The 22,039-nt window shown below is 42.0% G+C and overlaps 1 protein-coding gene across 2 annotated transcripts in view; it reads left to right on the forward strand.

The window, feature by feature from the left end:
- Positions 1 to 22,039, forward strand: part of stk11 (serine/threonine kinase 11) — a 134,689-nt gene that overhangs the window by 42,314 nt on the left and 70,336 nt on the right. For both annotated transcript variants that reach the window (XM_078555943.1, XM_078555944.1), the window contains exons 3-6: positions 277 to 366; positions 4,453 to 4,585; positions 10,235 to 10,371; positions 10,819 to 10,946. In XM_078555943.1, coding sequence (XP_078412069.1) covers positions 277 to 366; positions 4,453 to 4,585; positions 10,235 to 10,371; positions 10,819 to 10,946 — 488 coding nt within the window. The remainder of the gene's footprint in view (positions 1 to 276; positions 367 to 4,452; positions 4,586 to 10,234; positions 10,372 to 10,818; positions 10,947 to 22,039) is intronic.

Here is a 22,039-nt window from a genome sequence, read left to right on the forward strand (position 1 = left end):
TCTTACACCTTCCAAGGATTGGGACTGATGCAGTTTGACTTCCAAATGAATTAAAATTTCATATTTTAAAAAAAAAATCTAAAGCAATATGATTATAATGCACACAGTATCTCTTAAAAAGCTGCTTTTGGATAATAAGGATACAAATAATTACTCTACTGACTGATGTAGAAGCTATGCATTTATTTCTGTTGGAATGCTATAATGCTAAAATAGAATCGTCCAAGAATATTTTGATGATAGATTGGCATATACTGTTTCCTTGACTTGACTAACGTATATGGTAATGGAGTATTGCGTGTGTGGAATGCAAGAAATGTTGGACAGCGTCACAGATAAGAAATTCCCAGTATTTCAAGCTCATGGGTAAGTAACTTTCAGTAATTATCATATGGCAAGAAAGACTTCTTTCACTTGTAAGCAAGTCAATTTTACATGCCTTCTGTAACTCTGACTCAACTGCTTTGTGGTCCCACAAGCTTTTAATGATATCCCATTTCCACTCTTCCCCTCCCCCACCCCCCCAACCTTAATCATGTCTCCACTGTATCCCAGAAAGCATTGGTTACAAGAGAAACTTGGAAAATAATTTGGGAATGTTTACAAAACTTGAAAATCTAAAATTTTTCCCTTACTTTCTGTTCCAATTTTAAAACTGCCATGTTGGTACCCATGTCAAACATTCACCTCCAAATATTTTGCCATTAGTATTAATTTAGAATCTCCAATAATGATTTTTGTTCATACTACCTCAATGCAGTATATCTTCCTAAATGTTTTGTGTTGATCTTCAGCACTGAAGTAGACACTTCAGTTGTGAAGTATGTGTGAGGCTCTCACTGAGGTTAGTGAGATTTAGATTTGGTTTGTCTCTTTAAGTGACACATTGTCGCTTTAAAACATAATAATACAACTAACTTCTTGTAGCATGTTGCTGATTTGTCGTGCACTTGTTTCCCTGATTTAAAAGATACTCGCTCATATTCAAAGCTGTGGTTTAGGATTAATTAACACGAGACTGGTGACTACCTGAACTAAAGATTTGAAGTAAAGTTTATTATAGAATAGGAGTGCACAATATGTTAATAGTGCCCATTTTGTTATGGGAGCATCCAAAAGAGAACTGCATCTAAAATTTTGCATGGGTTGAGATAAAGGCTGTTGTGTTTTTTCAGTAATAAATGACTCATTTAACAGGTAGGATGTGGCATTACCAATGTTATGAAATGCAACATATAAACTTAGCTGCAAATTTGGATCTGCCATGGGTACCTTCTCCAGTTTGGGGACATCAGTGGCTTTCATATGTGGATACCAAGTTCTTTGCATGCTGGAGTAGACTTGCCATGCCCAGTATCTACTTACACAGTAGCATAACGCAAGGATGTTGCAATGGATGGTTCCTTGTGATCAGATCTGGATATTTGTGCCTTTTGCACAGACTTTCATGCAAATCTCCAATCTTTTTGAGGTCAGACCATTAAAACACCTGAGAAGACCAGATATGAATCATTTGACAGCTTTATTTCACAACAAGTATACGTAGAAAAGAAGCTTATGATCAGATTTACTTAATTCAGTCAGTTCAATTTGTTTTTGCACAATATTTAAAAAATAAAGAACAAGCTGTGCTTCCCACATTAGTGGGTCATCCTGCTTGAATTAAATACAATAACTCCTCACCTTTTTACATTCTCCTTTTGAGCCTGGTAAAAGCTTGTTCTTGCAGCATTCTGTTTAAAGACCTTATTGACCTTATTAACTAACATATGAAATAGAAGCAGAAATAGGCTATTTGGCCCCTTGAGTCTGCTCCGCCATTCAATAAGATCATGGCTGATCTGTTTGCGTTTCAAGTTCTACATTCCCATCTACCCCCCAATAACCTTAACTTCTAGTTAGGCAAAGGAATCAATCTACCTCTGCCTTAAAAATATCCAGTGACCCCGCTTCCACTGCCTCCTGAGGCAGAGAGTTCGAAAGTCACACAACCCTCTGAGAGAGATTTCTCCTCATCTCTGTCCTATAAGGGCAACCCCTAATTTTAAGAGCGCTCCCTAGTTCTGGACTCGCCCACAAGAGGAAACATCCTTTCCATGTCCACCTTATCAAGACCATTCAGGATCTTATATCCTTCAATCAAGTCACCTCCCACTCTTCTAAACTCCAGTGGAAACAAGCCCAGCCTGTCCAATCTATCCTCATAAGACAACCTGCTCATTCCAGGTATCAATCTGGTAAACCTCTCCTGAACTGCCTCCAGTGCATTTACATCCTTCCTTAAATAGGACACCAAAACTGCACACAGCATTCGAGATGCCGTCTCACCTATGCCCTGTATAACTGAAGCATAACATTCTTATTTTTATGCTCAATCTCTCTTGTAGTAAAGGATAGCATTCCATTAGCCTTCTTGATTATATGCTATACCTGCATTGTAACTTATTGTGCACGAGAACATCTAGATCCCTCTGCATCTCAGAATTCTGCAGCCATTCTCCGTTTAAGAAATACACTTTTTTTTTATTCTTCCTGCCAAAGTGAGCAACCTCACATTTTCCCCCATTATACTCCATCTGCCAGTTTCACTCAACTTATCTATCTATATCCATCTGCAAACTCTTTGTCGGTCTTCACAACATACTTTCCTACCTATCTTTATGTCGTCTGCAAATTTAGCTACCATGCTTTTGATTGCCTCATCTAAGTCTTTGGTGTAAAGTGTAAAAAGTTGAAACCCCAACACTGACCCCTGCAGGATTCCACTTGTCACATTCTGCCAATCAAAGACCCGGTTTTGCATATTCTGTTTTCTGCCAGCTAGCCAATCCTCTCTCCAGGCTAATATGTTACTCCCTACATGGTTAGCTTTTATTTCCCGCAATAACCTTTGATGTGGTACCTTGTCAAACGCCTTCTGGGAATCCAAGTCTACAGGCTCCCCTTCATCCACCGCACATGTTACTCCTTCAAAGTACTCTAATTGGAGGGAGGTGTCAGCTGTGGCTCAGTTCATAGCACCCTTGCCTTTGAATCAGAGGGTTGTGGGTTCATGTCCCACTCCTGGAAACCAAGAACTGTGATTGTACTCGAAAGAGTTGCAATCTGTGACTGATGATAACTCAAAAGAAAAAAAAAAACTCTAATAAATTGGTTAAACGTGATTTCCCCTTCACAAAACCATGCTGACTCTTCACGATTGCTTTGTGTTTTTCTATAACATGCTTAATGATCGATTCTAACAACTTCCCCACGACAGACATCAAGCTAACTGGCCTATAGTTTCCTGTTTTCTGTCTCTCTCCCTTCTTGAATAGGTGGGTTATATTTGCTACTTTCCAGTCTGATGGAATCTTTCCAGAATCTAGGGAATTTTGGAAAATTAACACCAATGCATCTACTACTTCATTAGCACCTCTTTTATGATCATAGGATGAAGTCCATATGGACCTGGAGGCTTGTCAGCCTGCAGCTCCGTCAGTTTTCTCAGTACCTCTTCCCTAGTAATTGTAATTTCACCCAAGTTCCTCTCCCCTCCACCTCTTGATTTACAGCTATTACTGGAATGTTTTTATATCCTCTATAGTAAAGACAGAAGCAAAATATTTGTCCATTTCATCTGCCATTTCCTTATTATCTACTACGAACTGCTCATTCTCACTCGAGGACCAGCACTTGCTTTACCTACTCTTTTCCTGTTTAAATTCCTGTAGAAACTCTTGCTATCTGTTTTAACATTTCTAGCTAACTTCCTCTCATTCTCCTGATTAACCACCTTATTAACTGTATACTGGACAGCACTCTAAAGGGCAGCATTAAGACTGAATTCATTTGATATTCTTCCCCTGTCCCTCTTAATATATGCCCAGCTTCAGTTTTGCTTCTGCCCAATAGCATGGCCAAAGTGAAGAACTATGCTTCATTGGAGATTGAGCCTGGATCAGCATATAACTCCGTCTAGGATTAAAATTTTAAATCTGTTGACCTTTCTAGAACATTTGGGTCCATTCTTCCATTCGTGCCATCCTGTGACTTTTGTTGCTGGTGCTGGAAGCAAAAATATATATTCTCAATTATTTACTATTAAATGGACCTTTATTTTTATAATGTTTGTGTAGTATGAAAAAAATACCACTGAAGGGTGGTTGAATTTTTAAGTTGACAAAGGTTTATTTTATTATAGATTGCGATGTACTATAATAAATTAAGGCCTTGGGTATTAATGAATGCAGGGAATGGAACTAAACAGGATAATGTAATGGGTATTCGTATTAGTGAACATTATGATGTCATGTATGCACTTACCTAATGTGAGTAAAGAAATCATAACAGTTTATTTTTATATTTGTAAATGCTGATGTTGTGAAGGCCAAACTACCTTTCTTAATATCTTATATTGATTTAATTAGATATTACTGTAAAAAATGTTTTTTCTCAAAATAATTTGGACAGGTACTTCTGCCAATTGATTGACGGTCTAGAATATTTGCACAGTCAAGGAATAGTCCACAAAGATATTAAACCGGGAAACCTACTGCTAACAACAGATGGCACTTTGAAAATCTCAGACCTAGGAGTAGCTGAAGTATGTATCCTAGTTCTTATTCCATAGCATAACGCACATATACTTTATTTAATGTTGCATAAGTGCCTGTCGTAATATCTATCATTGCTGACATTTTTTACCAAAAGATACATTTCAACTTGTGTTTCTTAGTTATTGCTTAAGAACAGTGTAGTATCTTCAGAGCTGTGCTACCTCTTGATAAACACCAGAGAGAGAAGAGTGTTTTTAAACTTAAAACCTCCCTCTGAGTTTCCTTTTTATCTTATTGGAATGGATGGCCAACCTTGGTATGTACAAAAGATGAAGAAAGCTTGAAGGTTTCAGCTCTGTCAAGAAGTGCTCAGCCCCATGCAGACAGTACTTGACAGTAAGTCGTGTATGAGGAAAGGTAGGATTCAGAGGTGCCAGTTCTCTTCAGATCATTTCCCATCACTGAGTTGAAAACCCCAGAATTCAATTGAACCTTCGGTACTATACAGCCTTGGAACCCACATAGTGAACAACTGAAACCTTTGTGTGACATTCTGTTGCTTTTGATGCTATAATTTCCATTACAGTGCCAATTGCTCACATTGCTTTGGAGTTTCACAAAATATCGAACGTTTTCAACATTTATTTGACTTGCGATTCTTCATTTCAAGTTCACCTCCCTCTGATGGCATGCTTGCTCGGCGGAGAGTCTTCTGATGCCTTCCAAGTTACAAATGGATTGAAGCAGGGCTGTGCATTGGCTCTTACCCTGTTCAGCATGATGTTCTTTGCTATACGAGTGGAGAGGCAGTCGGGAGATTGAAAATGGCGCAAGTGGAGGAAAAAAGTTTAAAGTTTGTCAGTGCAGCTGGACCATGTGGAATGTGGCAAATCGTGCAGGCACAAAGTACCTTCGATGACTACATCTGCAGGAAGCGTCACCAACTGCAGAAACTTGAGTAGGTTGTGGAACTCGAGCGGCGGCTGGAGTCACTGCAAGGCTGAGGATTACCTAGTTAGCATGTCTAGAGAGGTGATCATACCGCAACTAAGAAACACACAGGCGGAGAGGGAATGGGTGACTGCTGGAGTATCTAAGAGAAACAGTCAGATAGAGCAGGAATCCCCTGAGACAACCTCCCTCTCTAACTGCTTTTCCATTTTGAATACTGGTGAACGAGATGGTTCCTCAGAGGACTGTAGCAAGAGCCAAAGTCATGGCACCACTGGTAGCTCAGGTGCATAGCAGAGGAGGAGGATGAGTGGAAGAGCTGTAGTGGTTAGGGGAGCAGACAGGCATTTCTGCGGCTGTAGACGTGACTCCAAGGTGGTATGTTGCCTCCCTGGTGTCAGGGTCAGGGATGTCACTGGCTACAGGACATTCTTTTGGGGGAAGGTGAACAGCCAGAGGTCATGGTCCACATTGGGACCAATGACATAGGGTAGGAAAAGGGAAGATGTCCTGAAAGCAGATTTTAGGGAGTTAGGCAGGGAATTGAAAACTGTGATGAAGATAGTCGTGAACTTCAAAAGAACATGGACATCTTGCTGGATTAGACAGGCAAGTGGCAGATCAAGTTCAATGCAAAAAAGTGTGAGGTGATTCATTTTGGCAGGGAGAATATGGAGAGACAGTATAAAGTAAGGGAAAAATGCTAAAGGAGGTGCAGGAACAGAGGGACCTTGGTATATGTATATAAGTTATTGAAGATGGGAAGGCATGTTGAGAGAGCAGTTAATAAAGCATATAGTATCTTAGGCTTTATTAATAGGGACGTTGGGTACAAGAGTAAGGAGGTCATGTTGAACTTGTATAAGACACCTCACCTGGAGTACTGTGCCTAGTTCTGGGTGCCATACTTGAGGAAAGATGTGAAGGCATTGAAGTACAGAGGCGATTCGCAAGAATGATCCCAGGGTTGTTTTCCTTGGAAAAAAGAAGGCTGAAAGGAGACTTGATAGAATTATTAAAGATCCTGAGGGGTATGGACAGTGTAAATTGTGAGAAACTGTTCCCACTCGAGAGCATTTGGAACTAAAGTGCACTAATTCAAAATAATTAGCAAAAGGTGTAATAATGATGTGAGGAAAAATATTTTCACTCAGAGGGTGGTTGGAGTCTGGAACAAACTTCCTGAGTGGGTGGTGGAGGCAGGTTTGATCGAGATATTCTAAAGGGAATTGGATTGCTATCTGAAAGAGAATGTGCAAGGTTATGGGAATAACGCAGGGGAGTGGGATTAGGGAGACAGCTCTTTGAGAGCCAGTGTAGACTCGATGGGCCTCATGCCCCCCCTTTGCACTGTAAAGATTCTGTGATTCGGAAGCATTTTGCCTTAGCAAAAATGGCATCCACATTAGACAAAGCACAGATGGCAAAGCCTTCAATTTGTCGAGACTACAAGCCAAAAACAAAGTGCGTGGAACTGTGGTTTGTGACTTTCTTTTTGCTGATGTCTATGCCTTAAAATACCTGTTCAAGAAATGCTACATTGCATGGACCACTTCATCTGCACATGATAACTTTGGTCTCATCATTAGCACCAAAAAGATTGATGTCATATACCAACCAGCCCCACAAAAGCAGTATAGCTATCTATTATAGTCAATGGTCAAAGACTTGAAGCAGTCAACAAATTTGCTACCACAGCAGCATCTTGTCTAGAGTAGATCACCTTGACGATGAAGTCACCTCCAGAATAGTTAAGGCCAATGTTGCCTTTGGGAAGCTATGAAAACCTGTATGGGAGTGAAAAGGAATTAGTCTGTCAACAGAAGTGAAGGTATACAGAGCAGTTGTCCTTCCTACTCTCCCACCTACTCTCTTGTATGCTTGTGAGATGTGGACGCTTTGCTCCAGGCACGCAAACAAGCTACATCACTTTCATATGATCTGCTTGCAAAGACTACTCAAGATCGGATGGCAAAACAAGGTTCCTAATACTAAGATTCTCTCCCTGACTGACATGCCTAGCATCCACATTCTGCTGAAGAGCTCAGTTAAGATGGGCAAGTTACCAGAATGCCCGATGCGCACTTGCCAAACAAGATCTTCTACTGCGATCTAATTGAATGGAAATGTTCAGATGGAGGCCAGAAAAAGTGCTTCATGGACAAACTGAAAGCCTCACTGGCTAGTTTCAACAGCACCTCCTGAGACTTGGGAGAACCTCATGTAGGATCACTCTACATGGCGCAGTCTCATCAGCAAAGTGCCACACCCTATAAACAGAACAAAGTTGCACTGGCCTACAGGAAACGTGAACTTCGCAAATCCAAAGCCACAAGCATTCCTTCTGCACTAGCAATTCATGGATATCCAGTGTGCAACAGATCTTTGTTCAGATTAGACTGATTAGTCACCTTCGAGCACGACCCACCTCAAACTTGATGAATTCTACTTGATGTTGTGGTCTTCTTTGACTGTGATGGAGGAATGCAACCTGCCTCTGCCTCAGCTTCAGCCCATCTGATGCTGAAATTCTCATCCCTGTCATTGCCACTTCCAGGCTCAACTATTCCAATCCCTGATAGCCCTCCCATTTTCCATTCTCTGAACTTCAGCTCATCCAATGCTTGCCATACCCTGTCCTGCTCACCAATCACTCCCGTCCTTGCTGCCCTCAATAACTCCAATTTAAGATTGACATCCGTGTGTTTAAATTTGTTCATGTTTTTCCCCTTATCCCTCTAATCTCTACAATTACCCCACTCGCACCAGAACTCTGTCCCTCTGACTTTAGCTTCTTGTATACCACTGCCTTCCTTTGCACCATTGTTGACAGCTGTACCTTTAGCCGTCTAGATTCTGAGCTCTTGAGATCCCTCTCTAAATATCTCTTTGCATCACCACATCCCTCTTTTACTTAAAGATCCTCTTTAAAACATACCCCTCAAGCTCCTAATATCATCTTTGGCTTGGTATCTATTTTTGTCTGATGATGGGGGTGGGGTGGTGTGGTCTTAGGACATGTTTCCAAGTTAAAGTGCTTTATAAATGCACTACCAAAGTAGTTGTTGACAACTTGTACTTGATTGTGGCTCTTCATAAGGTGAAATGACTTTCTTTTGTGATCACAGCCACCATCACTGTTGTTGTAGGTGCTCATCTAAGATTCAGATGGCCCAGCAATTTTTTTACTGAGTATTTTTACCAAGTTCACATTGACTGTCCATTTTCACCCTTCCTTAAATCCCTCTTTAAACTGATATCTGAGTTTCAACACAAATGTGTACAACTTCAGTATATTTATTATTTTATTACAAATAGAAAGTGGTCTTCATTCACCTGCAATGTGTGATCACTGAGGTCTAAACTCGTGTTTTATTCTATTTATTCTCTCTAATTGGTACTTTTTCTTGGGTAAATTGTGTTACCTTTTGCTATTTGGCTTTCAGGATTTTTAAAAAATACAGTAAGATTCGCCGTCACTTTATATGCAGTGGGCAACTCCACAGTAGTGAATTGGCATGAGTCCAAAGTAGATAATCTCTTAATTTTGAGTTCATTTATTTTTCTGTATGCTTTACTGCTGCGTTGAACTTTCTGCTAAATAAAATTGACAAGGCATTACTTCTGCCATGGTCTCAGGTAAGACTGATTCTTGTTATTCTTGCTCTAAGAGATTTGCTGTATAGTATGTGAAGAGTAACTAATTCAAACAAAGGTAAACATACTCCGCTTTGGTTATAGTACTTCACAATTTTTGGAATGAAGTATAATATATGGATCTTTCAGCTCACCATCCTCCTTGGTGGATTTGTCTTAGGATTTCCCTGACAGCATACTTATTTTTGTTTAACTTCGGTAAGTTTTGAATGTGCTTCCCTCATCCCAAAAAAATGGAATCAGCAATACTCTTAATTTACCAAGAGTTATGCTGCGATAACTCCTACAATCAAAGAGTTGCTTAAATATGCCAGGAATGCACAAGAAAGGTCAAATACAGATGTTGCTGAAAATTCTGAAGAACCACCTTGAAACTTTATTTTTTGAAGGAAGGGAAGGTTAAACAGTAACCTTCAGAAAAGCAGATGGATTTATTGAAGAAATACCATGAAAATGGTGCAAGAGCAATAATACAAATCAGCTCTCTTTCTTCCCTCCTGCTTTTGAACTGGACAAGTCAATTTTTCATTTTAAAAATGGATTAAAAAAAATGTATATAATACACCTCATGTTTGCCAAGTTCAGCTGTCTGGAATGGAACATTTTTCTTCACTTTTTGACAACAATAGCTGACTTCAGAAGAGCGTTCCCGGATGTAATTTTCAACTTCCTACCATTTTGGCATCTGTGAATGAAAGTAGGGAGAAACCTTGATCCCATCAGCCTTGGTTGGATTTGAACCCAGATTTAAAAGGAGTTGGAACAAAAATCTTAACCAGTGTGCCAGCCAGATCCTGGAAGTGGATTTTTTTTGATGCACACTGGTCTCTGACTACTATCAACAGATAAATTTTGATCCCTCGACGACTTCTTGCTTACAGGTTTAGATTTAAGGCCCTCTCCAAGTCTGTCGCTTTTTTTTTTGCTTTTTGACATTTTTGTGAATAACATTAAGTCCTTCTCTCTATGAAGTTTCTTGAAAATTATTTTTTAAATAAAACCTGCTATTTGGAACACCATGAATTTGAAAATGTTTCTTTCTTGTATCGAACGAAGCATAATAACTTTTTTTTGATTCCCGCTTTCAGGCATTACACCCTTTTGCAGAGGATGACACGTGTAGGACAAGTCAAGGGTCACCAGCATTCCAACCTCCAGAAATCGCAAATGGCCTAGATACATTTTCAGGGTTCAAAGTGGACATTTGGTCTGCAGGAGTGACATTGTAAGAAATGTTCTACATAATATCAACACAAAAATGCAGATAATTTGCATTATGAGGTGTTACGTAAAAATGTTCTTAATTGAATGTTAAAGCACGTGCATTGAATACTTTGTCTAACATTGGCTTTGCATTATCCACACTATCATTTTGTAAAACTGCATTGCATTGAACATTCAACATTTTGCACGTATGTAATCAGATGTACAACAAGAAAATTGTCTATCATTGCAATGTAAAAGAGTCCTCCTTCCTCTGACTTAAAATAAATGTGCGAACCTGGCGAGGTGCAAAGTTTTAACATTTTCATTGAAAACACTCATTTTATTTCATTATTAACCAACATCCCTGTTCTTCCAGAGTATTGCCAAATGTTAATGCTACAGATTTACACAAAAAAATGAAATGAAACTTCCTTGTGATAAAAGCAATTGAACTTTTGTTTTCCAGATACAATATCACAACGGGACTTTATCCATTTGAAGGGGATAACATCTACAAATTGTTTGAAAACATAGGGAAAGGGGAGTACACCATTCCAGAGGAATGTGGACCGTTGCTGTCGGATTTACTGCAAGGTAAGCAAAGAAAAGTATACCATGGTGAAATTTTAGGGATAGATGGACTTTAATTGAAGCTGCAGTCGCAGGTGATATAGTTTAGGACTACTTTCATTGGCTGAAGTTTGAAATAACATCTTGAGTAAGAACTAAACAACTAATTACATATATATTACAAAGACATACGGCACAGAAACAGGCCATTTGGCTCAACTAGTCCAAGCCAGCACTTGCACATCCTCCTATCTTTCCTTCTCTAAATCTATCAGCATAACCCTCTATTCCCTCCTTCCTCATATTCACCTAGTCTCCCCTTAAATGCACCTGTACTATTTGCTTCAACCAGTTCTGTGGTAGTGATCTGTTTGATTCTTCTCATGCAATGTAATAGATGCGTGCTGTCCACAGAATGCCAGGTCACATTCTTTATGTTTGAGCAATGCTTGATGAATGAACATTGTTAAAATGAAGAAATATTTAATGTTGCTTAGATTCTAAATTCCAAAAATGGGGTACTAACTGAGCTACATCTTTAGCATAAAGAAAATATTATCATAATATAAGATGTAATTGCTAAGAGTTTAGGCTGGAATATTGTCAGGGCCTGTAGCCTTTGCAGTATCCAGTGCCTTCAGCCATTTCTTGATGATATTTGGAGTGAATCGAATTGACTGAAGATGGCATCTGTGATGCTGGGGACCTCAGGAGGAGGCCGAGATGGATCATCTACTTGGCACTTCTGGCTGGAGATTGTTGCAAATGCTTCAGTCTCATCTTTTGCACTGATGTGCTGGGCTCCCCTGTTATTGAGGATGGGAATATTTGTGGAGTTTCCTCCGCCAGTTAGTTGTTTAATTGTCCTCCTCCATTCATGACTGAATGCGGAGGACTGCAGACCTCAGATCTGATGCGTTGGTTGTGAGAGCGCTTAGCTCTGACTGTTGCATGCTGCTTTCACTGTTTGGCATGCAAGTAGTCCTATGTTGTAGCTTCACCAGGTTGACCCCTCATTTTTAGATATGCCTGGTGCTGCTCCTGGCACACCCTCCTGCACTCTTCATTGAACCAGGGTTGATCGTCTGGCTTGATGGTAATGGTAGAGTGGAGGCTATGCCGGGCCATGAAGTTACATGTCGTAGTTGTACACAATTGTGCTGCTGCTGATGGCCTACTGCGCCTCATGGATGTCCAGTTTTGAGTTGCTAGATGTGTTTGAAATCTATCCTAATTAACATGGTCTTAGTGCCACACAACACCAAGCTAAATGGGATAACCACATGGCCCGGCATACCCGAGTTGCAATTACTAAAAGGACATAAGTGCAGATCATCAGAAACATGGTAAGAAACACAACATCAGACCCATCTTTATGCATGCCTTTGTGTCATCTAAATGAAACCTACATTGGAATGTTATCATTCTAAACTAGATTGGCATATCAGTGGAGTTACTTCAATTCACAGTGATCTGATAATCCACAGATTGTGGTAACTTGAGTTCTAATTGGTCACGAAAATTATCATCTAAGATTCATAATCACCACTCTTTCTTTATACTTCTGGACCTCCTCTACCTAAAGAACTTGAGGGGAATGGGTAGTCCATGTGAGTAGAAGTAATGGGCAGCTTTTTACATCCATCCTGCAGCGGGCTTAATGGCGGGCAGGGGTGAGAATGCGGCGGGAGGTCAAAAACTTGGTTTGATGATAGTGGGATCTTCAGCTACTGCCCACCATAGTGGGTTGCATTTCCCACTAGAGGCCAGCGTGAAAGTGATTTTGTAACCCACTAATGAGATGGATATGAAGGCCTGACTGGAATTGCACCACCTCTCTCCCTCACGCCTGATCATTTGCGATGCCACTGGGAAATACACGCCTGCACCGACGTGGCGTGTGAGAGTTGGGACTTAACTTAAGAAGGCCTTGGGCAGCTTGCAGAGATCTGAAGAGAAGATAGAGGCCTCCAGTGACCAGCCCTTGGAACACTACATGCAGCACTGGGTGAGTGGAGCATCAACCACGTGGATGTTCTCCACGCAGCAACATCCAGGGGGTGGTTGTTCTTGGTGCAGCAACTTCGTCCAGAGACTCCGCCCAGTGACCAGGTCCTGGTCCAGCGACCGGGCCCTCCTGCTGCAGGTGAAAGGCTGCAGGAGGTACTGTTGGGAGTTGAGGGGTCTGTTGAGAGGTGAAAGAAGGGTAGGAGAGGAATGAAGAGATGGTACAGGGGCTAAGGCCTAAGGGGACAGGGTAAGAGGGAATCTGAGTGCGTTCTCTCCATGTCAGCTGGAATGGAGCGGGAGGGTGGTAAGGACCGTTGTTGGTTGCAGCTGGGGGCACTGGTGGGCTTGTGCAGACCTGAAGGGACATGGGGAGGTGCAGAGGTGTTTACAGGGAGGGGGTTGGAGGAGCCAATGATTGACTCCTGGGTGCAAACTGAGGTAGGAGGCTATGTTGAGGGTTAGAGAGGTCGGAATGGGCTGGGAAGGTATGAGGGTAAAGGTGCGATGATGTTGCGTAAAGGGGCGCCGTAGGTTGTTGGTGGGGACGTGGAGATGGCCACTGATTTGGGGGATGGTGCCGAGGGCAGGATGAGGGCAGGCAAGTCAATGTTAACGGGTGAGAGATTCTGGGGGAGGAAAGGCACTTCAACATTAACCCGCACACTTCCAAAGGTGATGGGGTGGGTTGAAGGGTGATGGTGGGGAGGTCGCAAGTTATACCAGGGGGTGTCAATGGTTGTGGGGGATAGGGTGTGGGTGGCTGGGGAGGGGAAAGATGTTGGATTGAAGATAGAACGTCACTACTACCAGGCTGGGCTGGGTGCAACTATGCAAAGCCTTGTGGTGGAGTTTTTAAGATACTGCATGGGAGTTGGGTCATCGGGGTTGGGCGGAAATGCAGGTCATCTCAACTGGACAACTGAAGGGGAACCCCAACATGTCGTCTTCGCAGTGCTAGGGACCTGGGACACGAGAGTGTGAAGGCCAAAGGCTCAGCGTGTGCAGGAGAGTGCTTGCACATGGCTCGCAAGGGCCCTGGCATATACCTTTGCCTCCTTGCAGATGGCTCATTCCAGGGGCAGGGTGTTCCCAGGAAGATAAGGTGGTGGTGGGGGGGCGGTGGTGAGGAGTGCTAAGTCTTAAGGACTACAGCTGAAACAACACATTAGACATCATTAAAGTGAATATGTTTACAAAAGTTTGATATTTGTGGCATTGGTTGCCCAGGTACACTATTCAATTGTGATTTCAGTATTTCTTAATTTTCCTTTCCTTGCCACTTCTACGTGCTCCCCTGACACCTGCAGCAGCAGGGGTGGAGCCAGCCTACTGATCAGTTGGTCCTGTTGCCTTGGATGACCTTGGTGGCTGTGCTCTGGAGACCCGAGGCCTGGTGGGCTCCAGTTTACTTTGACTGTCCTGCTGTGGGCCAGTTTTTCCCTCTGCGGTGATAGAGGACGAAGCTGAAGGGGTCATGGGTAAAGGGAATTCGGAAGAGCTGGGCAACCTCTGAGATTCCTGAGCGGAGATCCCAAGAGTGTCCAGCTGCCGTTCCTACTTCCTTTTGGCGCTCAGAGGCTTCTGCCTGGCTCTTCTCACGTAGCCACAGCAGAAGCTCCCCCATGGCTGCCTCAATGGAGTGCAGGTCGTTGTGCATCTTTGGCAGAATCAACTGGACTGGGATCTCCATGGAGTCTGCCACCCTCCCCATGAGGACCTTATTGTGTGCATATGTCAGCACCACGTTAGCCAGCAGGTGGACGGCCTCCTCTGCCTTGTGTGCCACCCTTTTGAGGGTCTCTGACATCTCTGCCTGATGTTCCCCAGCCTCTTGCTGACTCCCCAGCATCACTTGGAAGACTGATTCCAGAGGCCCGTCATTGGACTCATGCCATGCAGATGCCTTTTCCCCAGCACCCCCACAAGTGCTGGTGAGCTTGGCTGACCTGGCCGCCTCCTGCTGCGGATACATGTCGGTGCGGTGACCAGCAGAGTGAGACCCTTCCTGAACTTGAGCTATGACCCACTGAGGTGTGTGTCTCTGGGCTGGTGGAAGGTGTAGGTGTCTGTTGTGACACCTGTATAGTTGCTCTTCACTCTTTTATGATGCCCTTGTCCCTCTCTGGGCTTGGGCTTGTGTTCGAGCTGGCGAGATACCTGTAAGAGAGAGCAGGTGACAGCATGAGCTGCCTCCAAAATGAAGACACCCTTGGCCCTGAGATTTCTATGACATGCATGGATCCTTACTGGTTGGAGACCCAAATCCTGTCTCCTATCTCCAATGGCCTGGTGCTGCTTTTTCACCCCTGCCAGCTCTGCTGCCCACTCCTTGAATTCTCTCACTTCCTTCAGGTGTGGCCAGCCTTCACCCATCTTCTCCCTCTCTCGCTGGTTATGGCTTAACTTCTCCCGCCAAAGTGAACAGAGAAGATGGCATTGAGAGGAATTGTATTCAGCATCCATTTGTACATAGCTATTTCACATTTCTTTCTCATGCCTCCATTCTTAAAGATAACCCACTGGATTGTGTGGCACTTCATTGATGCACTATGTGGAGGGTTCTGGGCCAGCACCCTCCAGAGTGGTGAGTCCATCCACATACAAGGATGAGGCTTAGAGAGGCATGTCATTTGCGGAGCTTGCAAATGCGCTCAACGCCTGAACCCCTTTTCCCCCACCCACCCCCCTCTCCAGACAGCTTGAGCTCTATGTTTGCAGGTGGAAAGGCCGCTGTGCCTCCCTCACCCTTCCATAGTAGATGGACTGCAATGGAGCTATGAGGCCATGACCTTATGGCATTGCCACTGAGGCCCATGTTCCCTGTACCATTCATTGTGGTTAGTGTGAGCAGCTGAGGGTTCACTTGCCCTGGCGGCATAGATGAGGTTGTTCATCCTCTTCTGGCATTGGAGGGCTGCTCTGTGCTGGAGGCCCTGGGCGCTGACTGCAGTGGCAACTTCCTCCCATAAAGAGTTGGTCTCCCTGCTCGACCGCCACCTCCTATTAGCTGGGTACAGGACGTCCCTCCTGTCCTCCACCTGGTTGAGGAGGATGCCCAGGGATGAGTTGCTAAACTTTGGAGCTGGAGGTCCCTGTCACCTTCTTGCCATCTCAATCGGCGTGGTTAGCAAGTAGCTGTCGGGGCAGCTTTAAAAATGCTGCCCAGATATGACGGCTGTATATGCACCATCCAGCCCGTCCCACCACACAATGTGTCAGGAAACCTCCGACTGCATTACTTATTGAGGGCAGGGTCGCACGATACTGCATGAATTCCTGGCAGCCTGCGAGGTGGCAAACACTCCCTGTCCCTGCCCCAGCTACTAAAGGACTTAGTCTCGGATGGGAAAATTCCGCTCAATGTGTTCACATTTGAAAAAAGCATCTAAGATTGTACTCCAGACATTGTTTATAAATGGTATAGAATATAACTAATAAGTTATATTACAGTAAAATGCTTCTGCAAATTTCCTATAAGACTGATCATTCTAAGCAAGGGTTAAGTTTTAAACAGAGTAGATATTTTGTGCCCATATATGTTGCAAGCTATACCCCAATGATACAGTAGATGGCATGCTGCATAGGTCAGAAAGACTATAAATACTGTACAAAATGCTTAAAATATCTGTTTGCTTTTATGCGAAGCATATTACAATTTGCTTGATTAAATTGGACAAAAGGCATTAATTTATAGTTGAAATTTATAAAATGCTACTGACCAATGCAGGGAGGAGGATGCTATCAATAGCTTCCCCTTTTCCAGTATAAATTCATGAAAGCTGCATAATCACTAGCATATATTGATTTGTAAGAACATTTATGGAGCAACTAAAATATTTGAGTTTTGAGAATCACTAGATTGTAAATAATGATGGATCTTCAATGGCATCCTTCACAGCAAATCAGAAGATACATTCTCTTTCTTATTTGCCTTTGTCATGTTTCTATTGGTGCTTCCCTGTTCTCTATTATGGCCATCTCTGTGTGCCTCTCCTGACCATCTCTGTGTCTCTTTTTTTTCCCCCTTTGCTCTCTTGGTCTTTTGGCCTTTTTCCCTTTTTTTGAAGTGATGTGGTGGAGAAGGTAACTGTTAAGAGCTGAATCACATTTTCCTTCAAGTGTAACTTTGCTTTGTGTTCTTCAGCTATTCAAACATTGCCTATCTGACGTTGCCGTGCCCCTCTTGCTTCCCCCTCCACCATCCTATTGATGCTGTTATTAATTAGTATGAATCGTGTAGCTAATCCCAACTGAGAAATGCTGAATTAGAACCATAGACAAGTGGCAGCACCGAAAGAGGCCATTCAGCCCATCGTGTCTCTGCCAGCTGAAAAAGAGAAAATACAAAAATAGTCATCCATTTTAATCCCACTTTCCAGTACCTGATCCATAGCCTTGCAGGTTACAGCGCTTCAGGTACAGATCCAGATACCTTTTAAATGAGTTGAGAATTTTTGTCTCTACCACCAAACCTGGCAGCAAAGCCCAGAAACCCACCACCCTTTGGGTGAAGAAGTTTCTCCTATGTCCCCTCTAATCCTCCAACCAATCACCTTAAATCTGTGCTCCCTGTTGACCTTTCTGCTTGGGGAAACAGGTCTTTCCTTTTAATTCTGTCTAGACCCCTTGTAATCCTGTACACCTCAATTAAGTCACCCATCAGCCTCCTCTGTTCTAAGGAAAGCAACTCTAGCCTATCCAATCTTTCCTTTTGGCTGCAATTTTCAAACTCTGGCAGTATTCTTGTAAATTTCCTCTGTGTACTCTCCAGAACAATTATGTCCTTCCTGTAATATGGTGACCAGAACTGTGTACACAATTCCAGCTGTGGTCTAACCAGCATTTTGAACAGTTCCAGCCTTACAGCCCCCTTTTTGTATTCAATACCTCGTCCAATAACGGCTAGCATTCCAAATGCTTTCTTTACCAATTTATCCGCCTGTCCTGCTACCTTCAGGACATGCAATCCACGGTCTCTTACTTCCTCTAGTCTCAGTATTTGGTTGAAAGATCTGCTTTATAAGAAAGGCACTCCAAAAGGATTCAACTGACCAGTTTATTATCAGCTGCTATAGAATCTGCAGCGCAGAAGCTAGCCATTTAGCCTATTGTGTCTGTGCCAGCTCTTTGAAAGAGCTACTATTTAATTAGCCCCACCCTCCCTGCTCTTCCCCTGTAGCCTTATTGTCTGAGCATTAATGCAACTGGCTAATACTACTTGCGTAAGTTACTGTTTACTAAATAAATATAAACCTATTTGGGGCTTGGTGTAACCAAGGGGCTAAAAAGAGTAAGAAAATTAAGGAAGTGAATATCAACAGAGAGAAAGTGTTGGAGAAATGTAACAGACTAAAATCTGACAAATCCCCGGAACCTGATGACCTACACCCTAGGGTTCTGAAGGAGGTAGCTGCAGAGATGGTAATATGCTAGCTATGATTTTTCAAAACTCCTTAGATTCCGGAGCGGTCCCATTAGATTGCAAGTTGACAAACATTACACCACTTTTCAAGAAAGGAGGGAGAGAGAAAATGAACAACAGGCCAATTAGCCTAACATCAGTTGATGGGAAAATGCTGGAATCTAAACAATGTCTTAACAATGCACTTAGAAAAGCATAGTATGATTAGAATAAGTCAACATGGTTTTACTAAAGGGGAATCCTGTGTGACTAATTTATTCGAGATTTTTGAGGATGTAACCAGTCGGATAGATAAAGGGGAGCCAGTAAATGTTGTATATCTGGATTTTCAAAAGGCATTCGATAAGGTGCCACACAAAAGGTTAATAGGCAAGGTAAGGAAGAGCTCATGGAGTTGGGGGTAATATTTTCGCATGGATAGAGGATTGGTCATAAGCATAGAAAAGCAGAATTTTTTTCAAAAGTGTGAAACTTTTAAGTGTTGATGTTCAAAGGTGCTCTTAGAAGAAAAACAAAGTTAGCATGCAAAGTTAGGAAGGCAAATGGCATGTTGGCCTTTATTGCAAGGGGACTGGAGTACAAGAATAAAGAAGCCTTTCTACAATTGTAAAGGGTTTTGGTGAGACCACATCTGGAATACTGTGTATAGTTTTTGTCTCCACTTTTAAGAAAGGTTGTACGTGCATTGGAGGCAGTACAGTGAAAGTTCACTAAATTGGTCCTTGGGATGAGGGAGTTGCCCTATGATGAGGCTGAGTAAGTTGGGCTTATAGTCTCTGGAGTTTAGAAGAATGAGAAATGATCTCATTGAAACCTACAAAATTCTGAAGGGACTTGATAGGGTACATGCTGAAAGATTGTTTCCACTGGTCGGGGAAAACATGGGGAGCACAGCCTTAAGACAAGGGGCCGATCAACTAGAACTCAGATGGGGAGAAATTATTCACTCAAAGGGTTGTGAATCTTTGGAATTCTCTACCCCAAAGAATTGTGGATGTTCAGCCGTTGAACACATTTGAGTTTGGGATAGACAGATTTTTGGTTTCTCAGTGAATTGAGATACAGGGTGCGGGTGGGAAAATGGTGTTGAAGCCCAGGATCAGCCATGATCATAATGAATGGAGGAGCAGGCTCAATGGGCTATATCATTTATTTCTTCTATTCTTTGAGTTCTTGTGTGTGAGAAAGTATGTTACATGGATGATTTAATGGTCCCCAATGTAATAGAATTGTGCAGTGGAAATTCTCCATCAACCATAATTGGGTATGTTCTTCCTACCAAGTTACTTAATGCAGAAGGTCTCACTTCAGTTCTTAGAAAGTGGGGATATTTTTTGTTTACATGCAACGAAGGGTGACCCACAATTTCCTGCAAAGGTGAGATTGGTGACATGCACCATAAATTTTTCCAATCTTGATTTTTACAAACTCAATAGCAAATCAGAAGCAGCACAGCCAATATACACAAGTTTATAGAGAGTTCCATGATTTGATGATTTACATGGAATAGTACAGAAACAGAACATTCAACAACAGGTCTCCGCTGGTGTTTTTGCTTCTATTCCTTTCTCCATTATGTAGTTATCCAGCATCCTCCAATGATTTACTTCATTGATATCACACTGAAAGAGTTGGATATGCTTATCAGATGGGACCTTTTAAATTATCTGTTTCTTACTAAAATTAGCATGAAACTGAGGAACTTCCAGGACTTTAGCAACTTTTATTATTCTTACTAAACATGTAAAAGCATGCTTAAGCTTTGAAGCAACAGGAGTACAAGGATTGATGGTATAAAATTCATTCCTTTACATCTTTATATAGTTATTTCATGTGCACTTATGTAGTAGTTCGCTTCAAGGATTTTCGTCATCTATAGTAGTTTTATTTTTAATTATCTTTTTAATGGAGAATGTTACTAAATGTACAAAGTCGTCACTACGTGTAAAGCTTTTAATTCCTCTTTACCCTAGCCGTTTTGCAAAATATGCCAGGAGAACCAAATGTAACTGATAAATTTACAACAGTGGATGATGGATAAACTATAGTGGCCCAGATTTTGAGGTCCAGGGAAATGACAGCACTCACTGCTGAACCTGAACAAAGCTACCGACAAATATCTGCCGATCCCTCTTTGGCATAGATTTCACCTTTCCTGCCATTAATTTGAATCTGGTGCCAATTTGAGGGGATCTTGAGGCTTCTATTAACAATAATGTCATCAGACAGAGTAAGCAACGAATCACATTCAAGGATCACGTTGAATCTTATGGAAGTAAAATATGTCGATGATCCTTCACTTTTTCTAAATTTTACAAAGGAAAATAAAGATACTATGGAACATAGACATTAGTGTTACATTCCTGATGATAAGTTGAAGGAAGAAACTAGAGCCAGTCTTTACTTGGAATAGATTTATTCACAATGAAGCAACACAGGTATATATCTCCTGACTCCACCCCACTTCTTTGTCAGTAATGTCTCTTTATACATGCTCAAGTAACCATCCAATCAATTCATTTTATTCTTTCATGTGATTTGGGTGTCGCTGGCTAGGCCACTATTTATTGTTGACCCCTAATTATATTTGAGAAGGTGGTGGTAAGCTGCCTTCTTGGATCGCTGCAGTCCATGTGGTGTAGGTACAGTGCTGTTAGGAAGGGATTTCCAGGATTTTGACCCAGCAACAGTGAAGGAACAGTGATATTGTTCCAAATCAGGATGGTATGTGGCTTGGAGGGGAACTTGGTGGTGATCCCATGCATCTGCTGCCTTTGTCTTTCTAGGTGGTAGAGGGTGTGGGTTTGGAAGAGGCTGTCGAAAGAGCCTTGGTGAGTTATCAGAAAAACCTTTTTGGCTGTGGAAAGCTAATTATATACTTGTGGAATGTCATCTTTTTGCATTATGATTAAGAAGTCCATAGCTATGCTGTTAAAATTCATTATACCTCATTAATAAGCCATTGTTGTATGGGGTTTTTTAAATTGGTATTACAATGCAAAGGGATAAAACAGATAAACAACTGAAGAAAGTTTTCAGGGCGGGGGATTGGGACTAGCTGAGTTGCTTATGCAGAGAACTAGCATATACATGATCAACCAAATGAATTTCCAAATTTAAATGTGCATATGTGGACTCTAGAAATTGTTGTCACTTTCACAGTTGCATTGATGTCAAATGCTGTCAGTCTCACTGACATAACTGCAAAATCCAAGCTAGTGTGAATGGGCTGTTGCAAGTTGGTTTTTACGTTATACTTTCACAAGTAGCTGCAACAGCTATTGACTTAGCACGTCTCTACAGTTCATTCTTGTGCCATGGCTATTTGATATATAAGAACACAAGAAATAGAAGCAGGAGTAGACCATATGACCCATCAAGCCTGCTGTGCCATTCAGTACGATCATGGCTGATCTTGGATTTCAACTCCACTTTCCTGTCTTCTCCCCATTTCCCTTGATTCCTTGAGAGACCAAAAATCTGTATCTCCCAGCCTTAAATGTTTTTAACAATGGAGTATCCACAACCCTCTGGCATAGAAAATTCCAAAGATTCACAATCCTTTGAGTGAAGTAATTTCTTATCTGAGCCCTAAATGATCAGCCCCATATCCTGAGACTGTGCCCCCATGTTTTAGGTTTACGACCACCAAAAACAAGCTATCAGCATCTACCCTATCAAGCCC

This window comes from Cetorhinus maximus, chromosome 13 (genome assembly GCF_964194155.1).
Source record: "Cetorhinus maximus chromosome 13, sCetMax3.hap1.1, whole genome shotgun sequence".
NCBI classification, from domain to species: domain Eukaryota; kingdom Metazoa; phylum Chordata; class Chondrichthyes; order Lamniformes; family Cetorhinidae; genus Cetorhinus; species Cetorhinus maximus.